Source organism: Myxocyprinus asiaticus, chromosome 25 (assembly GCF_019703515.2).
Source record: "Myxocyprinus asiaticus isolate MX2 ecotype Aquarium Trade chromosome 25, UBuf_Myxa_2, whole genome shotgun sequence".
Lineage (NCBI taxonomy): Eukaryota > Metazoa > Chordata > Actinopteri > Cypriniformes > Catostomidae > Myxocyprinus > Myxocyprinus asiaticus.
In genome coordinates, this window is record NC_059368.1 from 43,548,179 (window position 1) to 43,572,616 (window position 24,438).

The 24,438-nt window shown below is 40.7% G+C and overlaps 1 protein-coding gene across 1 annotated transcript in view; it reads left to right on the top strand.

Moving 5' to 3' along the window:
• The window catches only part of lrfn2b (leucine rich repeat and fibronectin type III domain containing 2b), a 174,056-nt gene that overhangs the window by 129,846 nt on the left and 19,772 nt on the right, over positions 1 to 24,438 (top strand). The window contains exon 3 of the mRNA XM_051654743.1: positions 22,053 to 23,449. Within this exon, the coding sequence (XP_051510703.1) occupies positions 22,074 to 23,449 (1,376 nt within the window). The 5' untranslated portion in view covers positions 22,053 to 22,073. The remainder of the gene's footprint in view (positions 1 to 22,052; positions 23,450 to 24,438) is intronic.

The following is a 24,438-nucleotide window of genomic DNA, read 5'->3' on the forward strand; positions in this document are numbered from 1 at the left end:
AAATAAAATCTGAAATAAATCATTCTCTCTACGATTATTCTGACATTTTACATTCTTAAAATAAATTCGTGATCCTAACTGACCTAAGACAGTGAATGGTTTCTATGATTAAATGTCAGGAATTCTTTAAATGTTTAAATGTATTTGGCTAAGGTGTATGTAAACTTCTGACTTCAACTGTATATAGACTGGCGGCCAAAAGTTTGGAATAATATACAGATTTTACTGTTTCGGAAGGAAATTGGTACTTTAATTCACCAAAGTGACATTCAACTGGTCACAAAGTATAGTCAGGACATTACTGATGTAAAAAACAGCACCATCGCTATTTGAAAAAAGTCAGTTTAGATCAAATCTAGACAGGTCCAATTTCCAGCAACCATCTCTCTAACACCTTATCCTTGAGTAATCATGCTAAATTGCTAATTTGGTACTAGAAAATCACTTGCCATTATATCAAACACAGTTGAAAGCTATTTGGTTCATTAAATGAAGCTTAACATTGTCTTTTTTTTTTTTTTTTGAGTTGCCACAGTATGCAATAGACTGGCATGTCTTAAGGTCAATATTAGGTCAAAAATGGCAAAAAAGAAACAGCTTTCTCTAGAAACTCGTCAGTCAATCATTGTTTTGAGGAATGAAGGCTAAACAATGCTTGAAATTGCCAAAAAAAATCCAGAAGATTTTATACAAAGTTGTACACTACAGTCTTCAAAGACAAAGGACAACTGACTCTAACAAGGACAGAAAGAGATGTGGAAGGCCAGATGTACAACTAAACAAGAGGATAAGAACATCAGAGTCTCTAGTTTGAGAAATAGACGCCTCACATGTCCTCAGCTGACAGCTTCATTGAATTCTACCCGCTCAACACCAGTTTCATGTACAAGAGTAAAGAGAAGACTCAGGGGTGCAGGCCTCATGGGAAGAATTGCAATGAAAAAGGCACTTTTGAAACAGAAAAAACCAAAAAGAGTGTTATTGATCTTAAACCTATTGAGCTTTTGTGGGATCAGCTAGACTGTAATGTGCATGAGAATTGGCCGATGAGAGAGCCACATCTATGGCAAGTGCTACAGGAAGTGTGGGGTGAAATGACATCTGAGTATCTGGACAAACTGACAGCTAGAATGCCAAGGATCTACAAAGCTGTCATTGCTGCACGTGGAGGATTTTTTAACGAGAACTCTTTGAAGTAGTTTAAGAAGTTCTGAAAAAAATTCAAATTGTAATAGTAATTTTTCACGTTATTAATGTCCTGACTATACATTGTGATCAGTTGAATGCCACTTTGGTGAATGAAAGTACCAGTTTCCTTCCATAAGAGCAAAATCTGTACATTATTCCAAACTTTTGGCCGCCAATGTAAATAAAAATTATCATGAAGACTAAATGTTACTACTATTTCACTTTGATTGTGATGAGAGGACCAAAGATCCATCAGTGTTTTATTGATGAGACATTAGTCATGTTTTCATCCAAGTCATGAATGTCATTTATTTCCACACACACACACACACAAAAAAAACGAGTATTGCAAAAACAATTTGCATACAAAGCAGCGTTTCCATCCTGTGTGTTTAAGAGAACAAAATCATCACTTTTGGGGAAAATGGCACAAAATGGAAGTTGTTTCCACTGAATGAAAACATGACTATAGTCAAAGTGATAAAGTGAAACAGTGGCTGTAACAGGAAGTACACGGTTACATACTTTTGACCTTTTCCCATTCACTATCTTTAGTCACTGTCCTGAAACTATTATCTATCAGAGCCACAGGACAGCCAGCAGCTTATAAAATACTCAGATTCACAGTTTTTATAGGGGATTACATGTCTGTGACTGTCTCATTTAAGCCCTATCTTAATTCATATGTAATGCCCCTCAGTTTGTCGTTTTAAGACCGATGAAGAGCATTAGCATTAGTGTTTATCCCCTGAGTAATTCTGACATCGGTTTTACTAAATGATGTTCTTGTAACAGTCTGCAATATTCAGGGTTATTTACATCTTAATGTCTGTGGACAGCATCTGTGGCATGCTGTTGATTACCACAGAAAATCATTTTAACTCTCAAAAAAAAAAAAAAACTTGTGGAAGCTTAGCGAACTGGAGAATGAGCAGCAGTGGAATTAAACATTTACTATGTCAGCAATCACACTGTCTTTAACATAATCATCACTCTTAAACATCGGGATATAATCACTTACTTAACAAACTTGCCTGTTCAAAGTTAAATTCCATAAAAGGTTCCATCTAGAAACTGGAATAATGGCTTAATCTGGTTATTGCATTCAGGTTAATGCGTTTACGTGCCGCTGACATAATCGCTTCAATAAATATTCTCATGCATGTAACCGCGGTATCTCTCGTTTCTGTGCAGGATCTCGATGTAATTTCATTGCTGGTTTATTCTTCCTATTTGGTGGATTTCTTTCACATTTATGCGGTCAACAAATCCTTTTGAAATATGGCTTTATAAAGTCAGCTGGATATCGAATGGCTTTTCAGACAGTGAAATTACATCCAGCCTTTATTAATATTTCAGTCCGTTTGATCACTCTCATTAGTGCTCTGTGCTTAACTGATAATTACAGTATGGGAAAATGAATCGCTCTGTTTCCTGCTGTACACGACTGGCTCTGTTTGGTTAAATTCCTCTGATGCTCTCCTCCGCTTATATTTCCCTACTCAAAAACACTTCAGCTAAAGCTGGTTTGCTGGTCTTAGCTGGTTTCCCAACCTGGACACACTGCTTTAGAGGGGTTTTGGGCACTTTTCAGCTGGTCTGGCCATCTTAAACCAGCAAACCATCTTAGGCTGGTTTAAACTGGGATTTTTTTTTTTGTTGGGTTGTCTGTTTCAGTTTATCTCCCTCATTATTGTTCCAGGTTCAAAATAAGTTAAGCTCAATCGACAGCATTTGTGGCATAATTTTGATAACCAAAAAAAAAAAAAAAAAGAAATCCATTTCTTTAACCTCGTGCGATCCCATGTCCTCATGCACGAACATTGTGTTTTGTCTTCACTTTACGCTACGCATTATTTTATTTCATTTAAACCGACTGATCTCAGTTCAGGACATTGTGCTGTCAGTAAAGGGTTAAACTTTACTGGGGCAAAACAACATGACGGCAATCTCAGCGGCCAACAAAACTACATCTGGTAGGAAACCTCATTAAGTTTTTACATTGAAACCTGTTTGAGTCAAAAAGAGACTCTAGGTACATCCGATATAACATTGTGGCAAGCAGGGCGGGGCAGAGCGCGTCTGGGCAGAGCGAGGTCAGGAAGATGAGTGATGAATGAGCTCCACCTGTGTGCCACACCGGTCTTGCATTCCAGTGAGGGGCGGCAGGAGTATTTAAGGAAAGGAGACAGTGGCAGATGATAGAGAGAGACACGTGAAGCTGTTTGTTGCGTGTCAGTGTTGTTGGTATAATGCCGAAAGCAGTATGTGTTGGAGCTGCTGAAAAGCTCTGCATCAACCGGCAACCTAAAGGGAAGGCTGAGGGGTCCAGTGCTGAGGGGTCCTTCACTTCACCTTCCTTGGCTCCACCCGTTGAGCTTTTCCTGGCTCCGCCTTCCTTGACTCCGCCCATTGAGCCTCTCCTGGCTCCGCCTGCCTTCGTCAAGACTCCCTCAGATCTGCCCTCAGAGTCTTCCACGGCTCTGCCCTCAGAATCTTCCATGGCTCCGCCCTCACCCCTGAAACTCCACCTCCTACGGTTCAGCCCACTCCGCCACTATCTCCACTTCCTGAGTCTCAAATCCTCCTGTGGCTCTGCCTACTCCACCTCCGGTTCCTCCTCTTGAGACCCAAATCCTCCATCCTCCTGTGGCTCCGCCCGACCCCATTCCAGTTCCTCCTCCTAAGTGTCCAGTTTTTGATCCTCCAGCAGCTCCACCTCCTGACTCTCAAACTCCTGCTCTTCCTGTGGCTCCACCTGCTCCGCCCTCTCTGTCTTCGGACCCATCTCCAGCTCCACCATTGGGATCTCAAGTCCTAATCCTGCTGCTCTGCCTCTGGATCTGCCTATGGCTCTGCCCCCTAAGTTTCCACCTCCTGCGGCCAAACCGCCAGACCCCGTTCCTTTCCTAGAGCTGCCTCCCAGGTCTCCTGACCCTGTCCTTGCTCTGTGGCCACCTCCCAGTCATCCTGACCCTGTCCCTGCTCTGTGGCCACCTCCCAGGCCTCCTGACCCTGCTCTGTGGCCGCCTCCCAGGCCTCCTGATCCTGTTCCTGCTCTGTGGCCACCTCCTAGGCCTCCTGACCCTGTCCCTGCTCTGTGGCCATCTCCCAGGCCTCCTGACCCTGTCCCTGCTCTGTGGCCACCTCCCAGGCCTGCTGATCCTGTCCCTGCTCTATGGCCGTCTCCCAAGCCTCCTGACCCAGTCCTTGCCCAGTGGTCACCTCCCTGGTCTCCTGATCATCCACAGACTCCTTCCTGGCCACCGGATTGTCCGCCAATTCCTCCTGATCATCCTCCTGGATCCTCCCGTCATCTGTTTCCTCCTGCCCTCCTCCATCTTTGGGCGCCAGGAGTCACCCTTTGGGAGGGGATCTGTCACGGATCCACTGGACTCCCTCTCTCACACCACACTCTGCTCCCTCTCCCTCACTCCACACAGTGCTCACTCTCCCCTGAGTTGAATACACGCACCTGCACATCATCAGTGATTAATCAAGGACAGCATAAAAACCCTGCTTTCACACTCAGTCACTTGTCTGTTCTCGTCTATGTTCACCCTAAGGCTATGGACTCCCTAGCTACTTCAGTACTTACCAGTTTATTTACTTACCTTGTTATTTGTTCCCATCATCTGAGTTTGGTGTATGTTTCATCCTCCGTGTATTCGTCCAGCGATTTGACTCTCCCATTGTTTGTCACGATTCCTACAAAGACCAAAAGACTGTTGTGAGTTTTCTGATCATCTGCACTTTGTTATTTACCCTGTTTGGAGTTTACTCACCTGCTGTTCGTGTTATACCTGTGTTAGGATTACCTCACCTGTTTGTTTCACCTCTCATCCATTCCCTTGTCAATAAACCCTGCGATTGAGTCCATCCCTCTTCCTCTGAGAGTTCTCTGCGTGACACTGTCTATATGAGGACATACATTTTTAGGAAAACTATTTGCTCTTATTTATTTATTTATTTATTTTTGCATGTTTATTAGGTGCTTCTAGTTACAAATTAAAAGATAGAAATGAAAATTGCACACCGCTGTCATGCTCGGGTCTTAGGAGTCTAAAAAAAGCACAGATCTGGGTTACAGTGAGGCACTTACAATGGAAGTCAAAGGGGTCAATCCGTAAACGTTAAAATTCTCACTGTTTCAAAGGTTTAGACACAAGACATAAACAATATGTGTGTTAAAATTATTTTAGTGTGATAAAATCACTTACTAACCGCATCTGTGTAAAGTTACATGTATAGCCAATTTTACAACTTTGTTGCCATTGTGACATTATGCCAGTGAACCCTGTAATCTGGTAAACGCTGTAACACCCGTCAATCCCTGATTTTATAACTCTAAAATCATGTTAACACGGATAATGTTTATGTCTTGTAGCTATATTTGTGATGCAGTGAGTATTTTAATGTATTATTGTAGTGTCTTTGCTGTGATTTACAGCTTTTCATGGAAATGTTTTCTCTGATAGAATGTGAAATATTTTTTGTTTGTTTTATTTTTTTTGGGAAAAATGAAATGTCTTTTCCTTCTTTGCCTGAATAAGCTGGTCAATCTCCTGGCAAACAGCCACAAGAGGCCTGCAGTCTCTGCTAATAAATTATATTATGGTGAAATAAAAACATTGAGCTGGAGATGTTGGATTGGAAAAGGTTTTACGACAGCAGGACATTTCACCAAACAACTTGTTTGATCAGTCGGGGTCCATTTACTGCAAACGTCTGTGAAAGCTCCTCATTCCCTCCGTTCAGTATGACTCAGTTCCCTGTGGCTTGTTCTTAAATTCAGTGACATTCCCAAGAGCACTCCAAAGGCTAATGTGTGAACCGACTGAGTAAGACCTCATTCCCAAACAGAACTCACAGTTTATCCCAGCAGAGCTGTCACAGAAGATGTTCGCTTGGCCCTCGCTGTTCTGACGACACAATCAGACTCATGTAAAGCGTTTATTAAAAAAGTGCTCTCCACTGTTTTGACAAAAGCCTGTGACAAAATGTTAGGCAGGCTGTAGCTTTACTGAGATGTAATCCCAGAATTCACAGTCATAGATGTCTTTATTCACATGGCGCTGTTCTTTAACAGAACTTATGAGTACTCGAGAGCTTCTTAGTGATGATCCACTCAAGGCCTGATTTAGATTATTTGAAGTAATCACAATTATTGGAGATAACTGCAATCATTGTGGCCTTTAAATTCCAATCTTATATTGGCATTCAAATGAAGTTTCTTTATTTGAATAAAGAAATGTGCATTTTATAGCCATGAACATACTTAATGCAAGTATGTAAACGCAGATGTGAATGCTTGACCAATAAAGCATGCAGTCTCATTGTACACACAGTATACTAATTGTGTGTTCTTGCATCTGTGACGATAACAAACGTGACGTCACTTTAGAGCAGGCCTCGCCCACGACTGGTGATGGACTCCACCCTATTATCATAGATCCTCCCCTGAGTGATCGACACACAGTCCGCCATTTTTTTCCGCGCTGGAGCAACTACATTGAGAAGAATAATGTCTCAGCTTCATAAGCGTCATACGTGTTCTGTTGTAGGCTGTAAAAGTGAACATAAGAGTCCTCATGTACTCCTGGCATCAGAGCCACTGAAGACACAGTGGACAAGTTTTGTTTTTGAAGAAAATGTTCCCCAAAACATACCAAAATTCGTGTATGTTTGAGCAAATAATTTTACGCCGGACTGCTTTGTGAATGAGGGTCAATATAAAGCAGGCTTTTCTAAATATTTGATTCTCAAGCATGGATCAGTACAAACTGTTCGTGTTCCAGCTTTATATCTTGAAGATGTAAGTATCGCACTTTATATTTTGTGAATGTTTGCAAATCGCATGATGCAAGACAACCCCCTAAAATGTCATGTCTCGTTATAGCGCATAGCTAACGTCATTACAGTATAATTTTGTGTTGCTCATCCATCGTTGCTAAATGGCTGAAAAACACTCCGGTATTTATGGTGTCAGTCATATTGGTTATGATTTGTTGTTGCTATAGTATCCGAAGCACGAACTGTAAAGGCACAGCCCTGTTCCGTAAAGGGGGCGGGGAGCAGCAGCTAATTTATATTTATGAAAACACACACGAAAACAGCGTTTACAACATGGTATAATAAATTATCCGTGGGGTATTTTGAGCTGAAACTTCACAGACACATTCTGGGGATACCTGAGACTTATATTACATCTTGTAAAAAGGGGCATTATAGGTCTCCTTTAAATCCTAAAAAAAATAAAATATCACACTCTTACGGGTTTCAAAGGGTCTCTCTGTTTTATGATTTTTGTCAACATAAAAAACAAAATGGGGCCTGGGTAGCTCAGCAAGTATTGACGCTGACTACCACCCCTGGAGTCACAAGTTCGAATCAAGGGCGTGCTGAGTGACTCCAGCCAAGTCTCCTAAGCAACCAAATTAGCCCGGTTGCTAGGGAGGGTAGAGTCACATGGGTCAACCTCCTCGTGGTCCCTATAATGTGTGGTTTTCGCTTTCGGTGGGGCGCGTGGTGAGTTGTGCGTGGATGCCGAGGAGAATAGCGTGAAGCCTCCTCATTCGCTGTCTCCACAGTAACGCGCTCAACAAGCCACATGATAAGATGCGCGGATTGACGGTCTCAGATGCGGAGGCAACTGAGATTCGTTTTCCGCCTCCCGGAATTGAGGCGAGTCACTACGCCACCACGAGGACTTAGAGCACATTGGGAACTGGGCATTCGAAATTGGGGAGAAAAAGGGAGGAAAAATTTTTTTTTACTTACACCACATGACTTTGATTTCGTGGACAAAAGTTTACAAATATTAATCATATTTAAACAGTTGTTTCACTGTTGTTGTTTTTTTTTTTTTTTTTTTAAGAAATAGTAATAAAACAATATACTGCATGAAATTTTAGAACATAGAATAATTTTTCTGAAATTACAAAATTAAAAAAAACTTTACATGTTCATGACAGTAGAGGTGTATTCAAGTAATTGTTTTGTATAAATTGCATTTGTAATGTATTTTAAAATAACTAAATAGATCTGGACAAAAAAATAGAGTGTCAAATCATTGACCCTTAGAAGATCAAACTTCTTCAGTGAAATTCTCTTCAGATTGTTGCTGCACTTTGACAGTAGCTGATCTGAAAGGAAAAACAGACCATAGAAGAAGACAATTAATGCTAACGTCTTCTATAGTCAGGGCTCGAGTTGAGGGGGGATGCGAGGGAATGCCTTCCTCCTTGCTGGAAGAAATAGAAAAAACATCCCCCCTTTTGAAACCACCATCCCCTTTTGATCAGTTGTGTCATGCATTACTTTGAACTATCAACAGCATCATTTATTGATGCAGCAATGTATTCTGGGTACCAGCATCATTGGTTTATCATTTTAATTCTACAGCAGAGTACTGAATCACAGCAGTACTTAACAGTAGGTTACAAAAGTTACTTTTACTGATCTCATGTGGATTCATAGAATGAGGCAGAAAGTAGATTGTTTACATGCAGCGTTGACCAAATGACAGCTACAGCAGAGCCAGCCCAGACTCTGTTGGCTGCAGAAATATACTTTTTAATCAATATCATATAAGGTAAATATGTAGTAAATCATTTGTCCTTCTGGTTGTTGAAAAACAATTGCACACAAGAATTAAACAAAATACAAACAGGCAAAAAGTGGAATAAACTAAAGGTACATTGTGCAACTATCAACTATGGCGAAAGTCTTTTTAGCAAGTCAGGTCACTCGGCGGCCATCTTTGGAATGCTCCCGGGCAGCTATTTTTCTATGTAACAGGGACGTGATTTATATAAATATGGATTTCTATATTTTCTGACCTCGGTGGGATGACCTGTGTAAATTGCGTAAATCCATTTTTTTGGGGGGGGGGATTGCGCGCATCATCGTCATCCAACCCAACAACTGGATCCTTGGTGCTTTCAACGTTCTCTGTCGTGCTTGTTGAGAATGCGCAGAACAACTGCGTCATTCCGGACGTAATTCAGGTAAGTCATCTTTATGTTAATGAATCCAGGGAGTCTGTGAAAAACAGACACCAAAAATAGATGGATTGGTACTCATAAAAACATGTAGTGTCATTTTTATTAACAGTCATTTTCACTTCGGTGGGAAACTGCAACGAGCATGACAGTGTAAGTTACAAAACGCTGTAAAACCTTAACATTTTGGAATTCTTGCTTGTCTATGTGATATCCATTAAAGCAACATTATAGACTATATATAGACTGAAATTGCGAAATGGCCTTAAACAATTTTAAGGCCATTCCACGATTTAATGGCTGACAACAATACAAATGCTTGACTTACTCCTCGTTTCTAAGTCACGCTGGAATAAAGTGTCTACTTAAATATACTAAAACTGCAAAATGCTGCCTTTTTAAATACTATTATTACATGTGGATTAATGCCGACAGCACTGCATGAGTTAGAGGCGCCATCTAGCGGCTGTGTGTGGAGCTCTCCTGAGCCCACAGTATTACGTTTTTACGTGTGCGAATTATTGCTGAAATTAATTATTGCTGATGTGAAATAGTGAAGGAATGCCATTTGTTAATCATATTTAACATCAGCATAAGACAGCGTTGCACAAAGTATCAACCTATTTGATTAAACATTGTTAGTTGACTATTAAACTGCTATAAAAACAAATAAAAAAAATAAAAACAAACTGATAAAACTAAAATTGCCAATCAGAATTGAGTAATTACAATGGTTCATATTTTATGTGGCCAACTGTGAAATATTTATTTCAGGAAAATAGTTGCTTATAGGATTTAGCCTCCTTCCTGATGTTGACTTGTGACTTATAATTGATTTGACATTTTATTATTAACATTAGAGACTATTTGTTGTGTTGTATTTGTCATTTTACTGTCAGATAAATTAATTACATTCATCTTTGTTTCCAGCATACCATAAACTCATGGCTAGGATAGATGTGAACAGCCCTGAAGTAAAGACAATTGATGAAGGGGTAAAAAATCATTTTAAATGGAGTTGGTTGCAGGAGAGTGTCCAGGTTGAAGGGTGCACCCTTTCACTGAATTGTTTCAGTAAAATCAGTGAACCAGGCAAGGCAATCTGCAACATATGTAACCAACCTATTCATTATGGAGTAAATGGTAAGACTGCACTGCGGAAACATATGGAGCATCCAAAATGTTGGGGGTTGGGGGACGCTGGGGTTGCGGCCTTCCTTCCCAGTGGGCAATTGATGTTGAAAAGACATCAAATTGACATCAAACATTGACGTCAAAAAACTGGTCAAATATGCAAATCAAACTGACGTCAAAAACTTGACGTCCATTTGACATCCACACACTGATGTCCTATTCTTGACCACCAAAATAATGACACAAAAGTAATATAATGTAAGAAAAGTTTTATTCATCAAGCTTCAATTCAAAAATACAAATGTAAACTGGATTTTATATCCCCTGAAGGGACTACAGTGCATGTAAAGCAAAGGTTAAAAATACTATGGAATATGATGGAAAAAAGATGATAATATATGGATGATAGGCCTAGATTCATAGATGGTCTACAACAGTCTGACAGGTGCTATAATTTTGCATACAGGATTGGCTCATACATGGTGACTGCCAAGCCCAGTGAATGCAGCGTGATGTACTTTGCTTGAAACTGAGGCAGAGAGATTCCAATGCTACACTGCATTTCACTTGATAGTGCGTAGAGCACATGTAAAATCATGGGAGCTGCTATTTTAGAAGTTAACGCACCTTCTTATTAGTCTGAACACAAATGGTAAAATTAACATTACCCCTTTGACATTTCAAAACCATTAGCTTAACAATAGTAATTACACACTTAAGCGACATCTAAAATTCCTCAGTTCACATTGCCACAGCTAGCTTCAACTAGCTTCATATTATACAGGCTACATTAGCTTTCATTGGCGGGAAATTAGCATACACAAAAAGTATCAAAAATAGTCATTGCACAGAGTCATATTTCATTAAAACACATGTTCTTCTAAGTTTAACTTATGTTTTACATTTCATGAGATGTCAACACATTTACCCACCTGATAAAAAGTGACAGAACGAGAGCTGGACACGGGTTCACGTTAATGTGGAAGGTCTTTTTTCCTGTATTTGGTTCGTTTTAGGATTCTCGAGGCTTCGACTTGACCTTGTCAAAACCAGAGACTCCCCCATCACTACTAGCATAGCGCCATCTTCAGGTGTGGTGTTAAACAGCAGAGAAAGCAAGTCTCAGTGAATGGGCATTGCTTCTAGATCTGTAGAAATGCAAAAAGGAAATCAGAATAATTTTAAAATCTGTAGGGGTGCCTGTTTTTGTTCTTCAGACATGAAATGTCAATGTTTTTTCACTGTGGAAAAATAAGGCCTACTGTAAATTTTACAATAATTAACTGGCAATTGTAGTTGCCAGTAATACTGTAAATATACGACATGGTAATGTAATGTGGTATTTCAATTATATTGTAATTACAGCAAATGTATTGTAATTATACAGTATGGTATCACTATAAATAAAAAATAAGGATAATATAATACTTTATGTAATTGTAATGTAAATAAAATTAGAAACCAGTCTGAAATAGTTATTTTTTTGTTTATTTAACTGTTGAAGTTACAGGAGAAGTCCACCCACAGCAATCTGTTTCAGTTCCAGGGCACTACATGCACAAATACAACGGCTACACGCAGTTCAAAAGGAGATGTGCCAAATGGATGCATTTCGAGGCCTCAGTTACGAAAAAAGGCTATTTAAACTTAATCAAGCTGACGACGAATTCATATTATGCCATAAATTTATATAAATCTTAATTAAACATACTAATCATTGATGTCAATGTGATGTCTATATGACATCAATTTGATGTCTAAAATCACACATTGATTTGATGTAAATTGAACGTCAAACATATTGGCCTACATATACATTAAACCAATTTTAGTGTGGGATTAACTTCCTATTTTCACCCAAACTGAATTTAAAATGATGTTATACAGCATCTTGATCAAGTCTTGACTAATATTTGACGGCAAATTGATATCAAGGTGCAAGCTGGGTTCCTTCTTTTTTGTCCTTGGCTGATCACATGCCTGATGTAAACAAGCGACATAAAAGTGCAGCTCTTATCTACTTGATTGGGGAAAGACCAAAATCTCAAAAAAGGTTGGTCAAGATTACGATCAAAGAACATATTTCAAATCAGCAGTAAAATCTAACAATACTGGAATCATAAATTGTGCTTCTTTAACTCAGATTACGCTAAAAAAAGCAATTTTCCCAGCTTGTATAGCTAATGTGCATGTGCATTCTCGAGATGATTAACAGGCAATGTCTGTATCTAAAAGGTGATTGACTCTTTTACCTGTAAGGCGGGACTTCCTTTCTACATCCATTGACTGTTTGGCGCTAGAGCTTCTCAAGTCAAGTCAAGTGGCTTTTATTGTCATTTCAACCATATACAGCTAGTACAGCACACAGTGAAATGAAACACCGTTCCTCCAGGACCATGGTGCTACATAAAAACAACATGAAACAACATAAAACAAACACAGAACTGCATGAGACTACACAGAACTAAAAGACCTACACATTTCTACATAAAGTGCATGTGCAAACGTGTGCAAACAGTACAAGACAGTACAATAACTGCTGAAACAGGACAATAGTCACATTAAGAGAAAGTGCAGAGCTGACCAGTACACAGTTCTAGTGTGAAAGTGTCAGACAGGTAGTGCAAAAAGATATTGCAATATAATAGAAAGTGCTGTGAATGTAAAAATAACGTACTATGATATAGTATTCAGCAGATAAGCTTATGCTATATATGGACATACAGTAGCAGTTATTGGGGTAGCAGCCATGTAGAAGTGACAAGAAATTAAGTACAATATTTTATGAACACAGTAGCAGCAAAAATAAAATTAGGTAGATAATACAGAAATGTGCAAAATTGCAAAGGGAGTCAGATGGTGTTCAGTTGAGTGTGTGTGTGTGTGTGTGTGTGTGTGTGTGTGTGTGTGTGTGTGTGTGTGTGTGTGTGTGTGTGTTGTCAGTCCAGTCCAGTTAAGGAGTCTGATGGCTTGGGGGAAGAAACAGTTATACAGTCTGGATGAAGGGTGGCAGGAGGGTGAAGAGTTGGTGTGAAGGGTGTGTGGGGTCATCCACAATGCTGGTGGCTTTGCAGATGCAGTGTGTGGTGTAAATGTCTATGATGGAGGGAAGATTTTCTCAGCTGTCCTCACTATCCTCTGCAGGGTCTTGCGTTCTGAAACAGTGCAATTTCCAAACCAGGCAGTGATGCAGCTGCTCAGGATGCTCTCGATAGTCCCTCTGTAGAATGTGGTGAGGATGGGGGTTGGGAGATGAGCTTTTCTCAGCCTTCGCAGAAAGTAGAGGCGCTGCTGGGCTTTCTTGGTTATGGAGCTGGTGTTGAGCGACCAGGTGAGGTTCTCCACCAGGTGATCACCAAGGAATTTGGTGCTCTTGACGATCTTCACAGAGGAGCCGTCGATGTTCAGCGGAGAGTGTCTCTCCATGCTCTCCTGAAGTCAACAAACATCTCTTTTGTTTTGTCCAAGTTCAGAGACAGGTTGTTGGCTATGCACCCGTCCATTAGCCGCTGCACCTCCTCTCTGTATGCTGACTCATCGTTCTTGCTGATGAGACCCACCATGGTTGTGTCATCTGCGAACTTGATGATGTGGTTCGAGTTGTGCATTGCTGCGTGAGTCAGCAGAGTGGACAGCAGTGGACTGAGCACACAGCCCTGGGGGACCCCAATGCTCAGTGTGGTGGTGGTGGAGATGCTGAGGTCTCCCAGTCAGGAAGTCCAGGATCCAGTTGCAGAGGGAGGTGTTCAGGCCCAGAAGGTTCAGCTTTCCAATCAGGTGCTGAGGAATGATTGTGTTGAATGCTGAACTGAAGTCTATGAACAGCATTCTAACTTACATCTCCTTTTTGTCCAGGTGGGTGAGGGCCAGATGGAGGGTGGTTGCGATGGTATCGTCTGTTGAGCTGTTGGAACGATACGCAAACTGCAGGAGGTCCAGTGAGGGAGGAAGCTGGGTCTTGATGTGCCTCATGACGAGCCTCTCGAAGCAATTCATGATGATGGGTGTGAGTGCAATGGGATGGTAGTCATTGAGGCAGGACACTGAAGACTTCTTCGGCACAGGGACGATGGTGGTGGTCTTGAAGCACATTGGAATGACGGTGCTGCTCAGGGCGATGTTGAAGATGTCAGTAAGAGCATCCATCAGCTGGTCTGCACATCCTCTGAGCACTCTGCCAGGAATGTTGTCTGGTCCAGCAGCCTTCCATGGGTTGACTCTGTGTAGAGATTTCCTCACATCAGCTGTGGTAAGACATAGAACCTGGTCGTTGGGAGGAGAGGTGGTCTTCCTCGCTGCCACATCATTCTGCACCTCAAACCGAATGTAGAAGTCGTTCAGCACATCTGGAAGGGAGGCATCACTGTCACAGGCAGGTGATGTTGTCCTGTAATTGGTGATGGCCTGGATGCCCTGCCACATGCGCCACATGTCGCCGCTGTCCTGAAAGTGGCTGTGGATTCTCTGGGCATGTGCGTGCTTTGCCTCTCTGATGGCCCAGGACAGTTTAGCCCTCGCTGTTCTTAGGGCCACCTTGTCGCCTGCTCTAAAGGTGGAGTCTCAGGTCCTCAGCAGTGCACGCACCTCCGCAGTCATCCACGGCTTCTGGTTGGAGAGTGAGGTGATGGTCTTGGAGAGAATGACTTCATCGATGCACTTGCTGATGTAGCTGGTCACTGATGCCATGTATTCCTCCAAGTTGGTGGAGTCGCCATCGGTGGTAGCCTCCCTGAACAAGTGCCAGTCAGTGTGCTCAAAACAGTCCTGAAGAGCAGAGATGGCTCCTGTTGGCCAGGTTTTCACCTGTTTCAGAACCGGTTTGGAGCATCTGACGAGCGGTCTGTATGCTGGGATTAGCATAACAGAGATGTGGTCTGAGTAGCTGAGGTGGGGGCGGGGCTCTGCCCAGTATGCGCCGGGGATGATTGTGTAAACAAGATCCAGTGCGTTCGCCCCTCTCATTGCAAAGTCCACATGCTGATGGAATTTAGGGAGCACTGACCTGAGATTCGCATGGTTGAAATCTCCGGCGACAATAAACAGTCCATCAGAGTGTGCGTTTTGCAGTTCGCTAATAGCCCCATAGTTCACAGAGAAGCTCCTTAGCATTAGCACTTGGGGGAATGTACACTCTGATTATGAGGATAGTTGTGAATTCCCATCGTAAATAAAATGGTCTGCATCTAATGGTCACAAACTCCACCGGCGATGAGCAGTAACTAGAAACTAGCACCGAGTTCTTGCACCATTCCGTGCTGATGTAAATACACAAGCCACCACCGCGAGCCTTACCGCACAGAGCTGCATTTCTGTTGCTGAGCCACATCTCTGTGAAAACAAAGACGCAGCAGTCTCTAAACTCACGCCGCATAGTCTGCTAGAGTCGGATGTAGTCCAATTTATTGTCCAGGGAGCAGACATTTGAGAGCAGGATAGATGGGAGAGCTGGCCGGCTAGGGTTTGTTTTTAGCCTAGCATGGACCCCCGCCCTCTTGCCGCTTTTCTGCTTCCTCGCATACCGCTTACGACGTCCCCTCCCCTGGCCACCAGCATCATGCAACGCTGAGGACTGGAGGCCTGGTCCCCTCAGCAAGCCGAGATTGCATAGCTTCTCCAGCAGAGCATCGTACAGCTTGGTTGTTGCATGATTCTTATACTTTAGCAGTGTCTGGCGATGGTAGACATGAACATCGGTTGCTCCAATGTCCGTGAAAACATCATGTGCCGTAAAAATCGGGCTAAAGAAACAAAAATAGCACCATTCTTGGTTGTGCATTCCAATTTCTTCCATTCATTTAAATAGAAGTGACCCATCTCTGTTAAATAATCTCTGATCAGATGCTATTAAAATCACATTTATTGTACACCTCACACTTTCAGTCCTCCTGCGGAGCCCAGGTACTTCCCATAAGATTGCATTTGAATGACAAATGCACCTTTGGCTGACGTTTTCTGCTTGTCACATTCAGTACAAGTAGTATTTTACGATTTGTCTGCCATTAACTACGTTTCCATCCAAGGGTTTTTTTGCGACAAAAGGTGTAGAGCATCAAAAAGTTTACCGATATAGCTGAAGGAAATGCAAATTATCGCTAAAATTTCACGTGTCAACATCATATTTTTCCATTTTAAATCTAGCGCATAAACTCTATGTCGATACTTCAAATGTTGTGAAAAACTGGTTTGGAAAAACTTTTTGTCAATAAATATAGTATCACATGACAGAATTTACCCCAATTGTTAGCCTGTGTTAATCATGATGACAAGGTATACATCCTTGAAAGCCAATTTATTGTATGTGAAGCATTACTCGCACTGTTATGGATTGGTCTTAATGGCATACCTGCACAGATCCGATGCTGCAAACACATCTGTGCCATGACACTTTCAGGAGTGCCAACACAAATATCTCTCATGCACCTGTCATCGACAAGAGCACAGAGAACAAATGAATGGCCATTCTTTACAATTAATTTAATCGCGGTAGCCATCCGTTTATTTATTAAAGTTGCTTTTCCACATCATTCATAATAATAGACGGTAGTCATGGAATTAGCCCACAATACAAAAAACATATAATTTCTATGCACAAAGGTGTTTTAAATTAAAAATGAATACACAATACTAGGAGAAACGCTTCAGTGTGCTGTTTTGGAACACTAACAATGCCCAATTCTTTAAAATTACTGTTTAGCTTACTTTTGAAAAAATGCCAGCAAAATTCCCTGTATTAAATCAAATAAATTACCAAACGAATAAAGCATTAAATTGGAATAATAAATTGCCAAATGAAAAAATTATATTGTTAGGCCTATATACTTGCCTTTTCTTTAAACAAACTTAAATTAGCCTTACCCTGTTCTGTAGAAGAAAAAGGTGGCTGAATGACATTCTCAGAATGTTCAACACTTTTTTCAAGACTATAAACTATCAGAACTATTTGTCCAATGCTGAGTTCACTTTCAGAAAACTAGCTTTTGAACATTTTAAAACTTTTAAATATTTGAAATCTATCGCTCTTTACCTCGGATCACATTTGCTGAGCTTCTTCAGAAAATGTCAATTGCATTATGATGCTAAAATTAATTTTAGATGACAGTCAAGTTCAGTTGGTCATTAAATGTTGCTAGACAAATAATGCAGTTGTGATGGCAATGCTTTAGATTAGATGATTGTTCAAAATAGCCTATTGAATATCAGGAATGTATCATATGTAAACCCTGAAATTACACCGCATACATTTTTCTTGCTGTGCACACAGCATATATACATCGATGGATGGTCCTTATACTAAGACCGAAAGTTTCCACCATTACTTGGTGCAGGTTGCCAGCTTGAAAAGGGCCATGAAGATTTGCTTTTGGGTCGGAACCGGTGGCAGTCTGCGATAGGTGCAACATCAGGACCAATATTACTGTCCTATCAGAAGGGCAACTGCTCCCTTTTGATTGCAATTCCTCGTCTTCTGATTGCATTTATTTGCTAAATTAAAATGACAGTAAGTTGGCTAATTTCAATGAATTGTCTCAATACTCTCCTCATTTTACCAAAACTTTGGGAGGAAAAAATTTGGGACATCTGGGAGGTGAAAATTACACAATTAGCGATATACACACATTTCTGTATGGAAACGGCTTAAGGGCAGATTTATTTTGCAGCAAACCAAAACTTATGTGATAAAGTGTTTTTTTAAGCATGACGTCATCACGCACACCATTTTTTAAAATAAAAGGCCGTTTGAATGGAAACAGGCAGAAGACGGCAAATTTCACAACCATTTTTTTACGCATTTTCACTTTGTCTATAACAAAACGAAATGAAAAGTGGATGGAAACTAGGTTATTGACACACAAGTGCCTGCTTTTGAGGTCACATTCTGAGGCTGCACTACAATAATCGGACAGACCCAGTTGTAAAATTTCCATCATGGTCTGTTTTTATAAATCATATTTGTTCAATAACTTTCCTGATACATTTTGCTCAGCACAGGGGTAGAATGGCGTAGTCATCATGAGAGGGTGCACTTCTGACAAAACAAAACAAAAAATCCACTCATGTGCCGCTCCCCTGCCATTTTGTGCCCTAGGCAACCGCTAATGCCGTCTATGCCACGGGGCTGGCCCTGAGCTGCAGTGACATATTTATCTTTTCTCTATAATAAACATATAAATATACAAGAGACTGCTTGACAAATATAGACAAATTATATATTGCCATAATCATTTATTTATTTACTACATTTCATGAGACAATACTTTATTTTATGCTTTATACAGAAGTTACAAGGATAATACAGAATGGTGTGTGGAAGTCCCTGTAACATTTATGTAGTAAAACTGAAGTTGAAGATTTTATTTTATTTTCTGTTTAGCAATATTTTGATTGAATTAATGCAGAAAATACATCACACATTAAATATTTTAAAACACATGTAAAAGCACACAAACTTACTCAAATTTAAAAAGAAGACACCACATCTTCTAAATAAAAGTTCTATTATTTTTAAAAAGTCTGATACCAAAAGGAATGGTAGGGTTACCAGAACGGTTTGTCCTTGTTTTAATTAAAGCCAAATTGTTGTACTGTAATGAAATATCAAAGCTGGAGTGCACCTTTCTAATGATGTATAGGTATACCGATCACAAGGCCTTGTTAGATCTTCTTGTATTTAGCTGACTAGATATCAGATGGCTCACCAATGTATCAGAGTTCTTCTTAAACAGAAGAGTAAGCCAGACCAAGTGCTTATGGGGAAAAGACTTTACTGATGTCAGTCGTGTAGCATAGCTCTTCTAAATCTTAACCCAAAGTTCAGTCTGTATGAAAGACCTTTATACCTGAAGTGATACGGTACTTTAGGATCAGCCAATGGTTTTCCTTGAAACTGACCCTTTGTTATTCTGGTTAATGTCCCTGCATAGCAGTGAACAGATGGTGACCTCTGATCACACTGTCCCTTTGTTATTCTGATTGTATGGGCCATTTGGTTCACACCTTTACAAACAAAGATTCAGTTATTGCATTTGAGGCAAAGTCACTCTGTAAATACATCTGACTACAAATACACAAAATCCTTTGGCCTCCAGTGATCTTTGCGTGAATACAATTACAGATATCAAAAATTTGCATTTGCACTATAGTTCAATTAAATTGTTGATATTTGTCATTCATATTTGCACTAGTAACAATTTAATAATTGATTTCATTTTTGTTTTGTTTTTTACTAGTATTACATAACTGATATGTGTATTTTAAATTTTCAACTAGTCAGAAATTAATTCTAGATATCTATAATGCCGTTTTGAACTTGAGTGAATGACAGATCATTGTGGAATTCTACTAGTGAACATGCAGTTACAGATATAAAAAAATAAGTTTTTTACATTTTAATATCAAGAATGTGTATTTCTGCAAGTAATGACATTAATTTACATCAAAAATTCACTTTTTACTAGAGCAAATGTAATAACAGATATCAACAATAAGTTTATTCATTGAATTACACTAGTAAAAATTGAAATGTAGATATCTATAATTCATATCCTGCATGTGATTAAATGTCAAAAGGACTTGCGATATACTTTTGACAAGTTCCTGGACAAGGTCAATGTAACTGTTTGGGTTTGCTGACATCAAATTGCATTTTTTTTACCTGCAACATTAAAATCCATCTCTGATTGTAATGTTCTCCAAGCATCTCTGTGAGTGTGTGTATTTGGAGGGCGGGGTTTTGGAAAGAGGGGGTGTGTTTAATTCAACGGCTAAGTCTGCTGGAAGTTTCACAATGGCTAATATTGTTTACTGCACCTTTAAGCCTGTACTCTTTAAGTGACATTAACATAACAATCAATTTGAAAACAAAACAAAATAAATCGTTAATTGCAATTATTAAAATGACAATTAATTACTAGGATCACTACATTCCTAGTCCGCACAGTCTGTCTATTTATTACCCTCTCCCATTTTATCTTCTTTTTTCTCTTGCTAAGTATGCAATTTGTTTGTGCAGTTTGCACTATTGACCACAATTAGGACTAGCCCATTAACTAAAGTATCAAGCATCCCTCTCTTTTTCCGATCCTATTTAGAGAAAAACTGCCTGCCAGTGCCTTTCTCTTTCTCTCTCTCTGTCTCTTTCTCTCTCCTTGCTCTCTTTCTTGGCCTGGAGGTGACGAGGTGCATGTGGTTACAGTGCAGACAAATGTCTCACCTCCAGCCAAGTATGTTAATGAACTTGTGGGGGAAGAAAATGTGAAACATGCCTCCAACTATGTAACCATTCTTAATGATAATGTCAGTTAGCCTGACACTCGTCTTCCAAAAGCAATCGCTTTAGACCACACATGGGTTTCATGTCCTCAGCCGAGGCAGATACACATGGTCTCCCAATCCTTTACCAACACACAGTGTTTGAGATACTGAACATGTTGCATGGGTTAAATGAAACAAAGGGAAATGTCACCCATAAATGATCACATGTCATTTGCTCATTTTGTGTTGTTTCAAAGCTGTACGACTTTTGACTTCAGCTGAAAACAAAAGGAGATTTTTTTTTTTTTTTTTTGAAGAATGCATGAAATAAAGTATATTTATGGCATTTTGTTTTTGTCCTTTTTGAAGACTGACAGATGTGGTCATTGTGTGGAAAAGAGCTGCTGCTTGGGTGTTCAATGTGGGCAAAAAATAGCATCTGTGTTTGGAACTACATGACATGAGTAAATAATGACAGAATTTTGATTTATTGAACTTCCTTAAAGGCTCAGAATTTTAATTTAGCCAATTGGCCTTGTCAACAATAAACAATGAAATTAAAGAGTCAAGATTTCTGACGCTTTACGCATCAAAGCAGTACCAACTTGACTTTGACTCTCTGACCTGCTGTCAGCACAGTGAGAGTCCTTGGCTTTGACTTCCACATGATTGATTCTGCTGGGTGTGTGTGTTGGGTCATGTCCCTGTGATAGAATGACCCTCTGAGCAGTGAGTGGGAAAGGAAGTGATAGACTGTCCATATTTTAACAAGACAATTTGGCTCCCTGAAGACTGTAGAAGATAAGAATTAGACCTTTCTCAGGAACACCATACTATTGCAGTTGAGGAGTGCAGTATGTGCAGATGCAAATATTTGTTCAGACAAGGGCTGTCAATTGATTACAAATTGTAATTGAATTGATTACATGATACTTATTTATTAATCGAATAAATAACAAATAAATTGCATGAATATTTCAAATTTACTGGCTCATTCTCGCATTCCGTCTCCATCATTTTTCTTGTTGACCGGTGTACACATGCATCAGATAAACAGCATTGTGTCGTGATATTTCAGCATTTTTTTTATAACACGCATAATTAATTATAATAAAACTGCACTTAATTAACATCTCAAATTGACAGCCCTAGTTCAGACAATTGCAGTCTCTCACAGTGCTGTGATAATTTGTTCTTGGCGGAGAAAGCCTCTTGCACACATGTAACACACATCGTACATAAGTACATAATCTGTATGTAAGGTTGTGAGGTTACAAGCTGTCTGGGTTCACTGAGTGGACCCAGAAAGACACAGATCAGGCTGCTACAGCTAAGCAGGTCATCAATTGCTTCCTAACATCTGCCACAGTACTCTGATTTAAAGCCATTGCTTTTAACTTCCTTTGTTAACATCAGCAATGTCTCCATATCAGGAATGTCAATACTGATTATTTGTTGTGTATGTTTGTCTCACAGGTCCCTTTGTATGAATCTACCATGGACCACATCCTCTGTCAGCTGCTGGTCCTGGGTATGTCTTTAATGATGGCCCATGCGTGCCCCAAGTATTGTGTGTGCCAGAACTTGTCTGAGTCGCTGGGGACCCTGTGTCCAGCTAAAGGCCTGCTCTTCGTGCCACCAGATATAGATCGCAGCACAGTGGAGCTCAGACTAGGGGGAAACTACATCCTTCGAATTACACAGCAGGACTTTGCCAACATGACGGATCTGGTGGACCTTACGCTCTCGCGCAACACCATAAGCTACATCCAGCCCTTCTCATTCAGTGACCTGGAGACCCTCCGTTCTATCCATATGGACAACAACCGTTTAATGGAGTTAGGCCCAGATGACCTGCGAGGGCTGGTCAGCCTGCAGCACCTCATCCTCAATAACAACCAACTAGGTCGCATCTCCGAGAGGGCCTTTGAAGACCTTGCAGCATCACTTGAAGATCTGGACTTGTCCTACAACAACCTTCAAGCGCTGCCTTGGCATTCAGTACGACAGATGGTTAACCTGCACCAACTAAGCCTGGACCACAATTTGTTGGACTACATTCCTGAGGGGACCTTTGTGGATTTGGAGAGGCTGGCCCGCTTGGACCTAACCTCTAACCGTCTCCAGAAACTTCCACCGGATCCAATCTTTGCCAGAGCACAAGATTCCGAGGTGATGACCACGCCGTTTGCCCCTCAGCTTTCGCTAAGCATTGGAGGGAACCCACTGCACTGCAACTGTGAATTGCTTTGGTTTCGCCGCCTGGAGCGAGACGATGACCTGGAAACATGTGCCTCCCCACCTGGCCTGAAAGGGCGCTACTTCTGGAGTATTCGGGAGGACGAGTTTTTGTGTGAGCAGCCGTTGATTACTCAACACACCCACAGGATGCTGGTTCTGGAGGGGCAGACTGCCAGTCTACGGTGCGAAGCCATCGGAGATCCTATTCCAACCATACATTGGGTCGCCCCTGACGATCGATTACTGGGCAACTCTTCCCGCATTGTAGTGTACCGCAATGGTACACTGGAGATCCTGATCACCACATCGAAGGACTATGGCACCTTTACTTGCATTGCAGCCAACCTGGCTGGTGAATCGACTGCTTCTGTGGAATTGTCAGTTATTCAACTACCCCACATTAGCAATGGTACAGGCCAGGCAACACAACCCAAGTCCCGCCTGTCAGACATTACGGGCACTACCAGGACCAGTAAAGCCACTCCCAAGAGCCAGCCAGAGAAAGCGGTGTCCGTTTCAGAGGTGACCGCTGTGTCTGCCCTGGTCAGGTGGTCTGTCAGCAAGACAGCTCCCAAAGTGAAAATGTATCAGCTGCAGTACAACTGCTCAGATGATGAGGTCCTCATTTACAGGTACAAAGCAGACAGTTTTCTTTCACATTTACAGAAAGACAGATTAATTCAGGGTCATGACAGAATTCTACATCTAACAGAAAAGTATGTATTGAGGTGCTTTCACACTGCACTTTTGGTGCAGACCTGAGTTCCTCAGAGTTCTGTTAATTTGGTTGGTCTGAAAGCTGTTTTTCTGAACTGAGCAAACTGTACCCAAATCAGTTTGAAAAGGTTGTCTGGACTGCCATTCATGTGAACTCTGGTTCTGTTGACAGCAATGAAAAATGTATGAAAGCAGTGCGTTCTAAATTTTGGAAAGGAGCTGCAATTGGTGACTTTTAATTAGGGGCAAAGCCCAGAAGGGTCATAGCTTCTATAGTATCTGTTTCCTTTTTATTATTAATATTTTTGCTGGGGGTGTATGACAGCCCTATGAAGCGTTCATAGGAAAATGTTGAAATTTGGCACATTTGTAGGGGCGTGTATGAATAGCACTTGGTCTCTAGGACAAACTATATACTATAGTGCCACCACCAGTTAAAAAAAAAAAAATCACTTTTCTTTTTTGCCCATAACTTTTGAATAGGTTTGCCTAAAATCATGAGGTTGGTGCCTATGGATTCCTTTGGATACCAATTTCCCTGACATCAGCCATATTGCCTCTCCACCATTTAGAATTTTAATATAAAGTGATGTATCATTTGAACACTTTGCATCTGCATGATCCTGGTCACATTTATTAAAGTATAGTCCATTTCTTAAAGCTTCTTGTCTCAGAATAAAACGGTGGTGCCATTCTTGTGTGTGTAAAGTTTTGGTGGTAAATCCAAAACGACAAATACTTATGTAATTAACAGTGAAACTGCCATCTGTTCCTCCAGACATGTTATCTGGTTACCAGGTAAACAGCTACCGGTAGTATTTACTGTGGTACTCATGCTGAGGAGGATGGAATTGAACTCAGAATCAGACCAAGCAATTGAATCAAGCTTGAAAGCAGCCTTTTA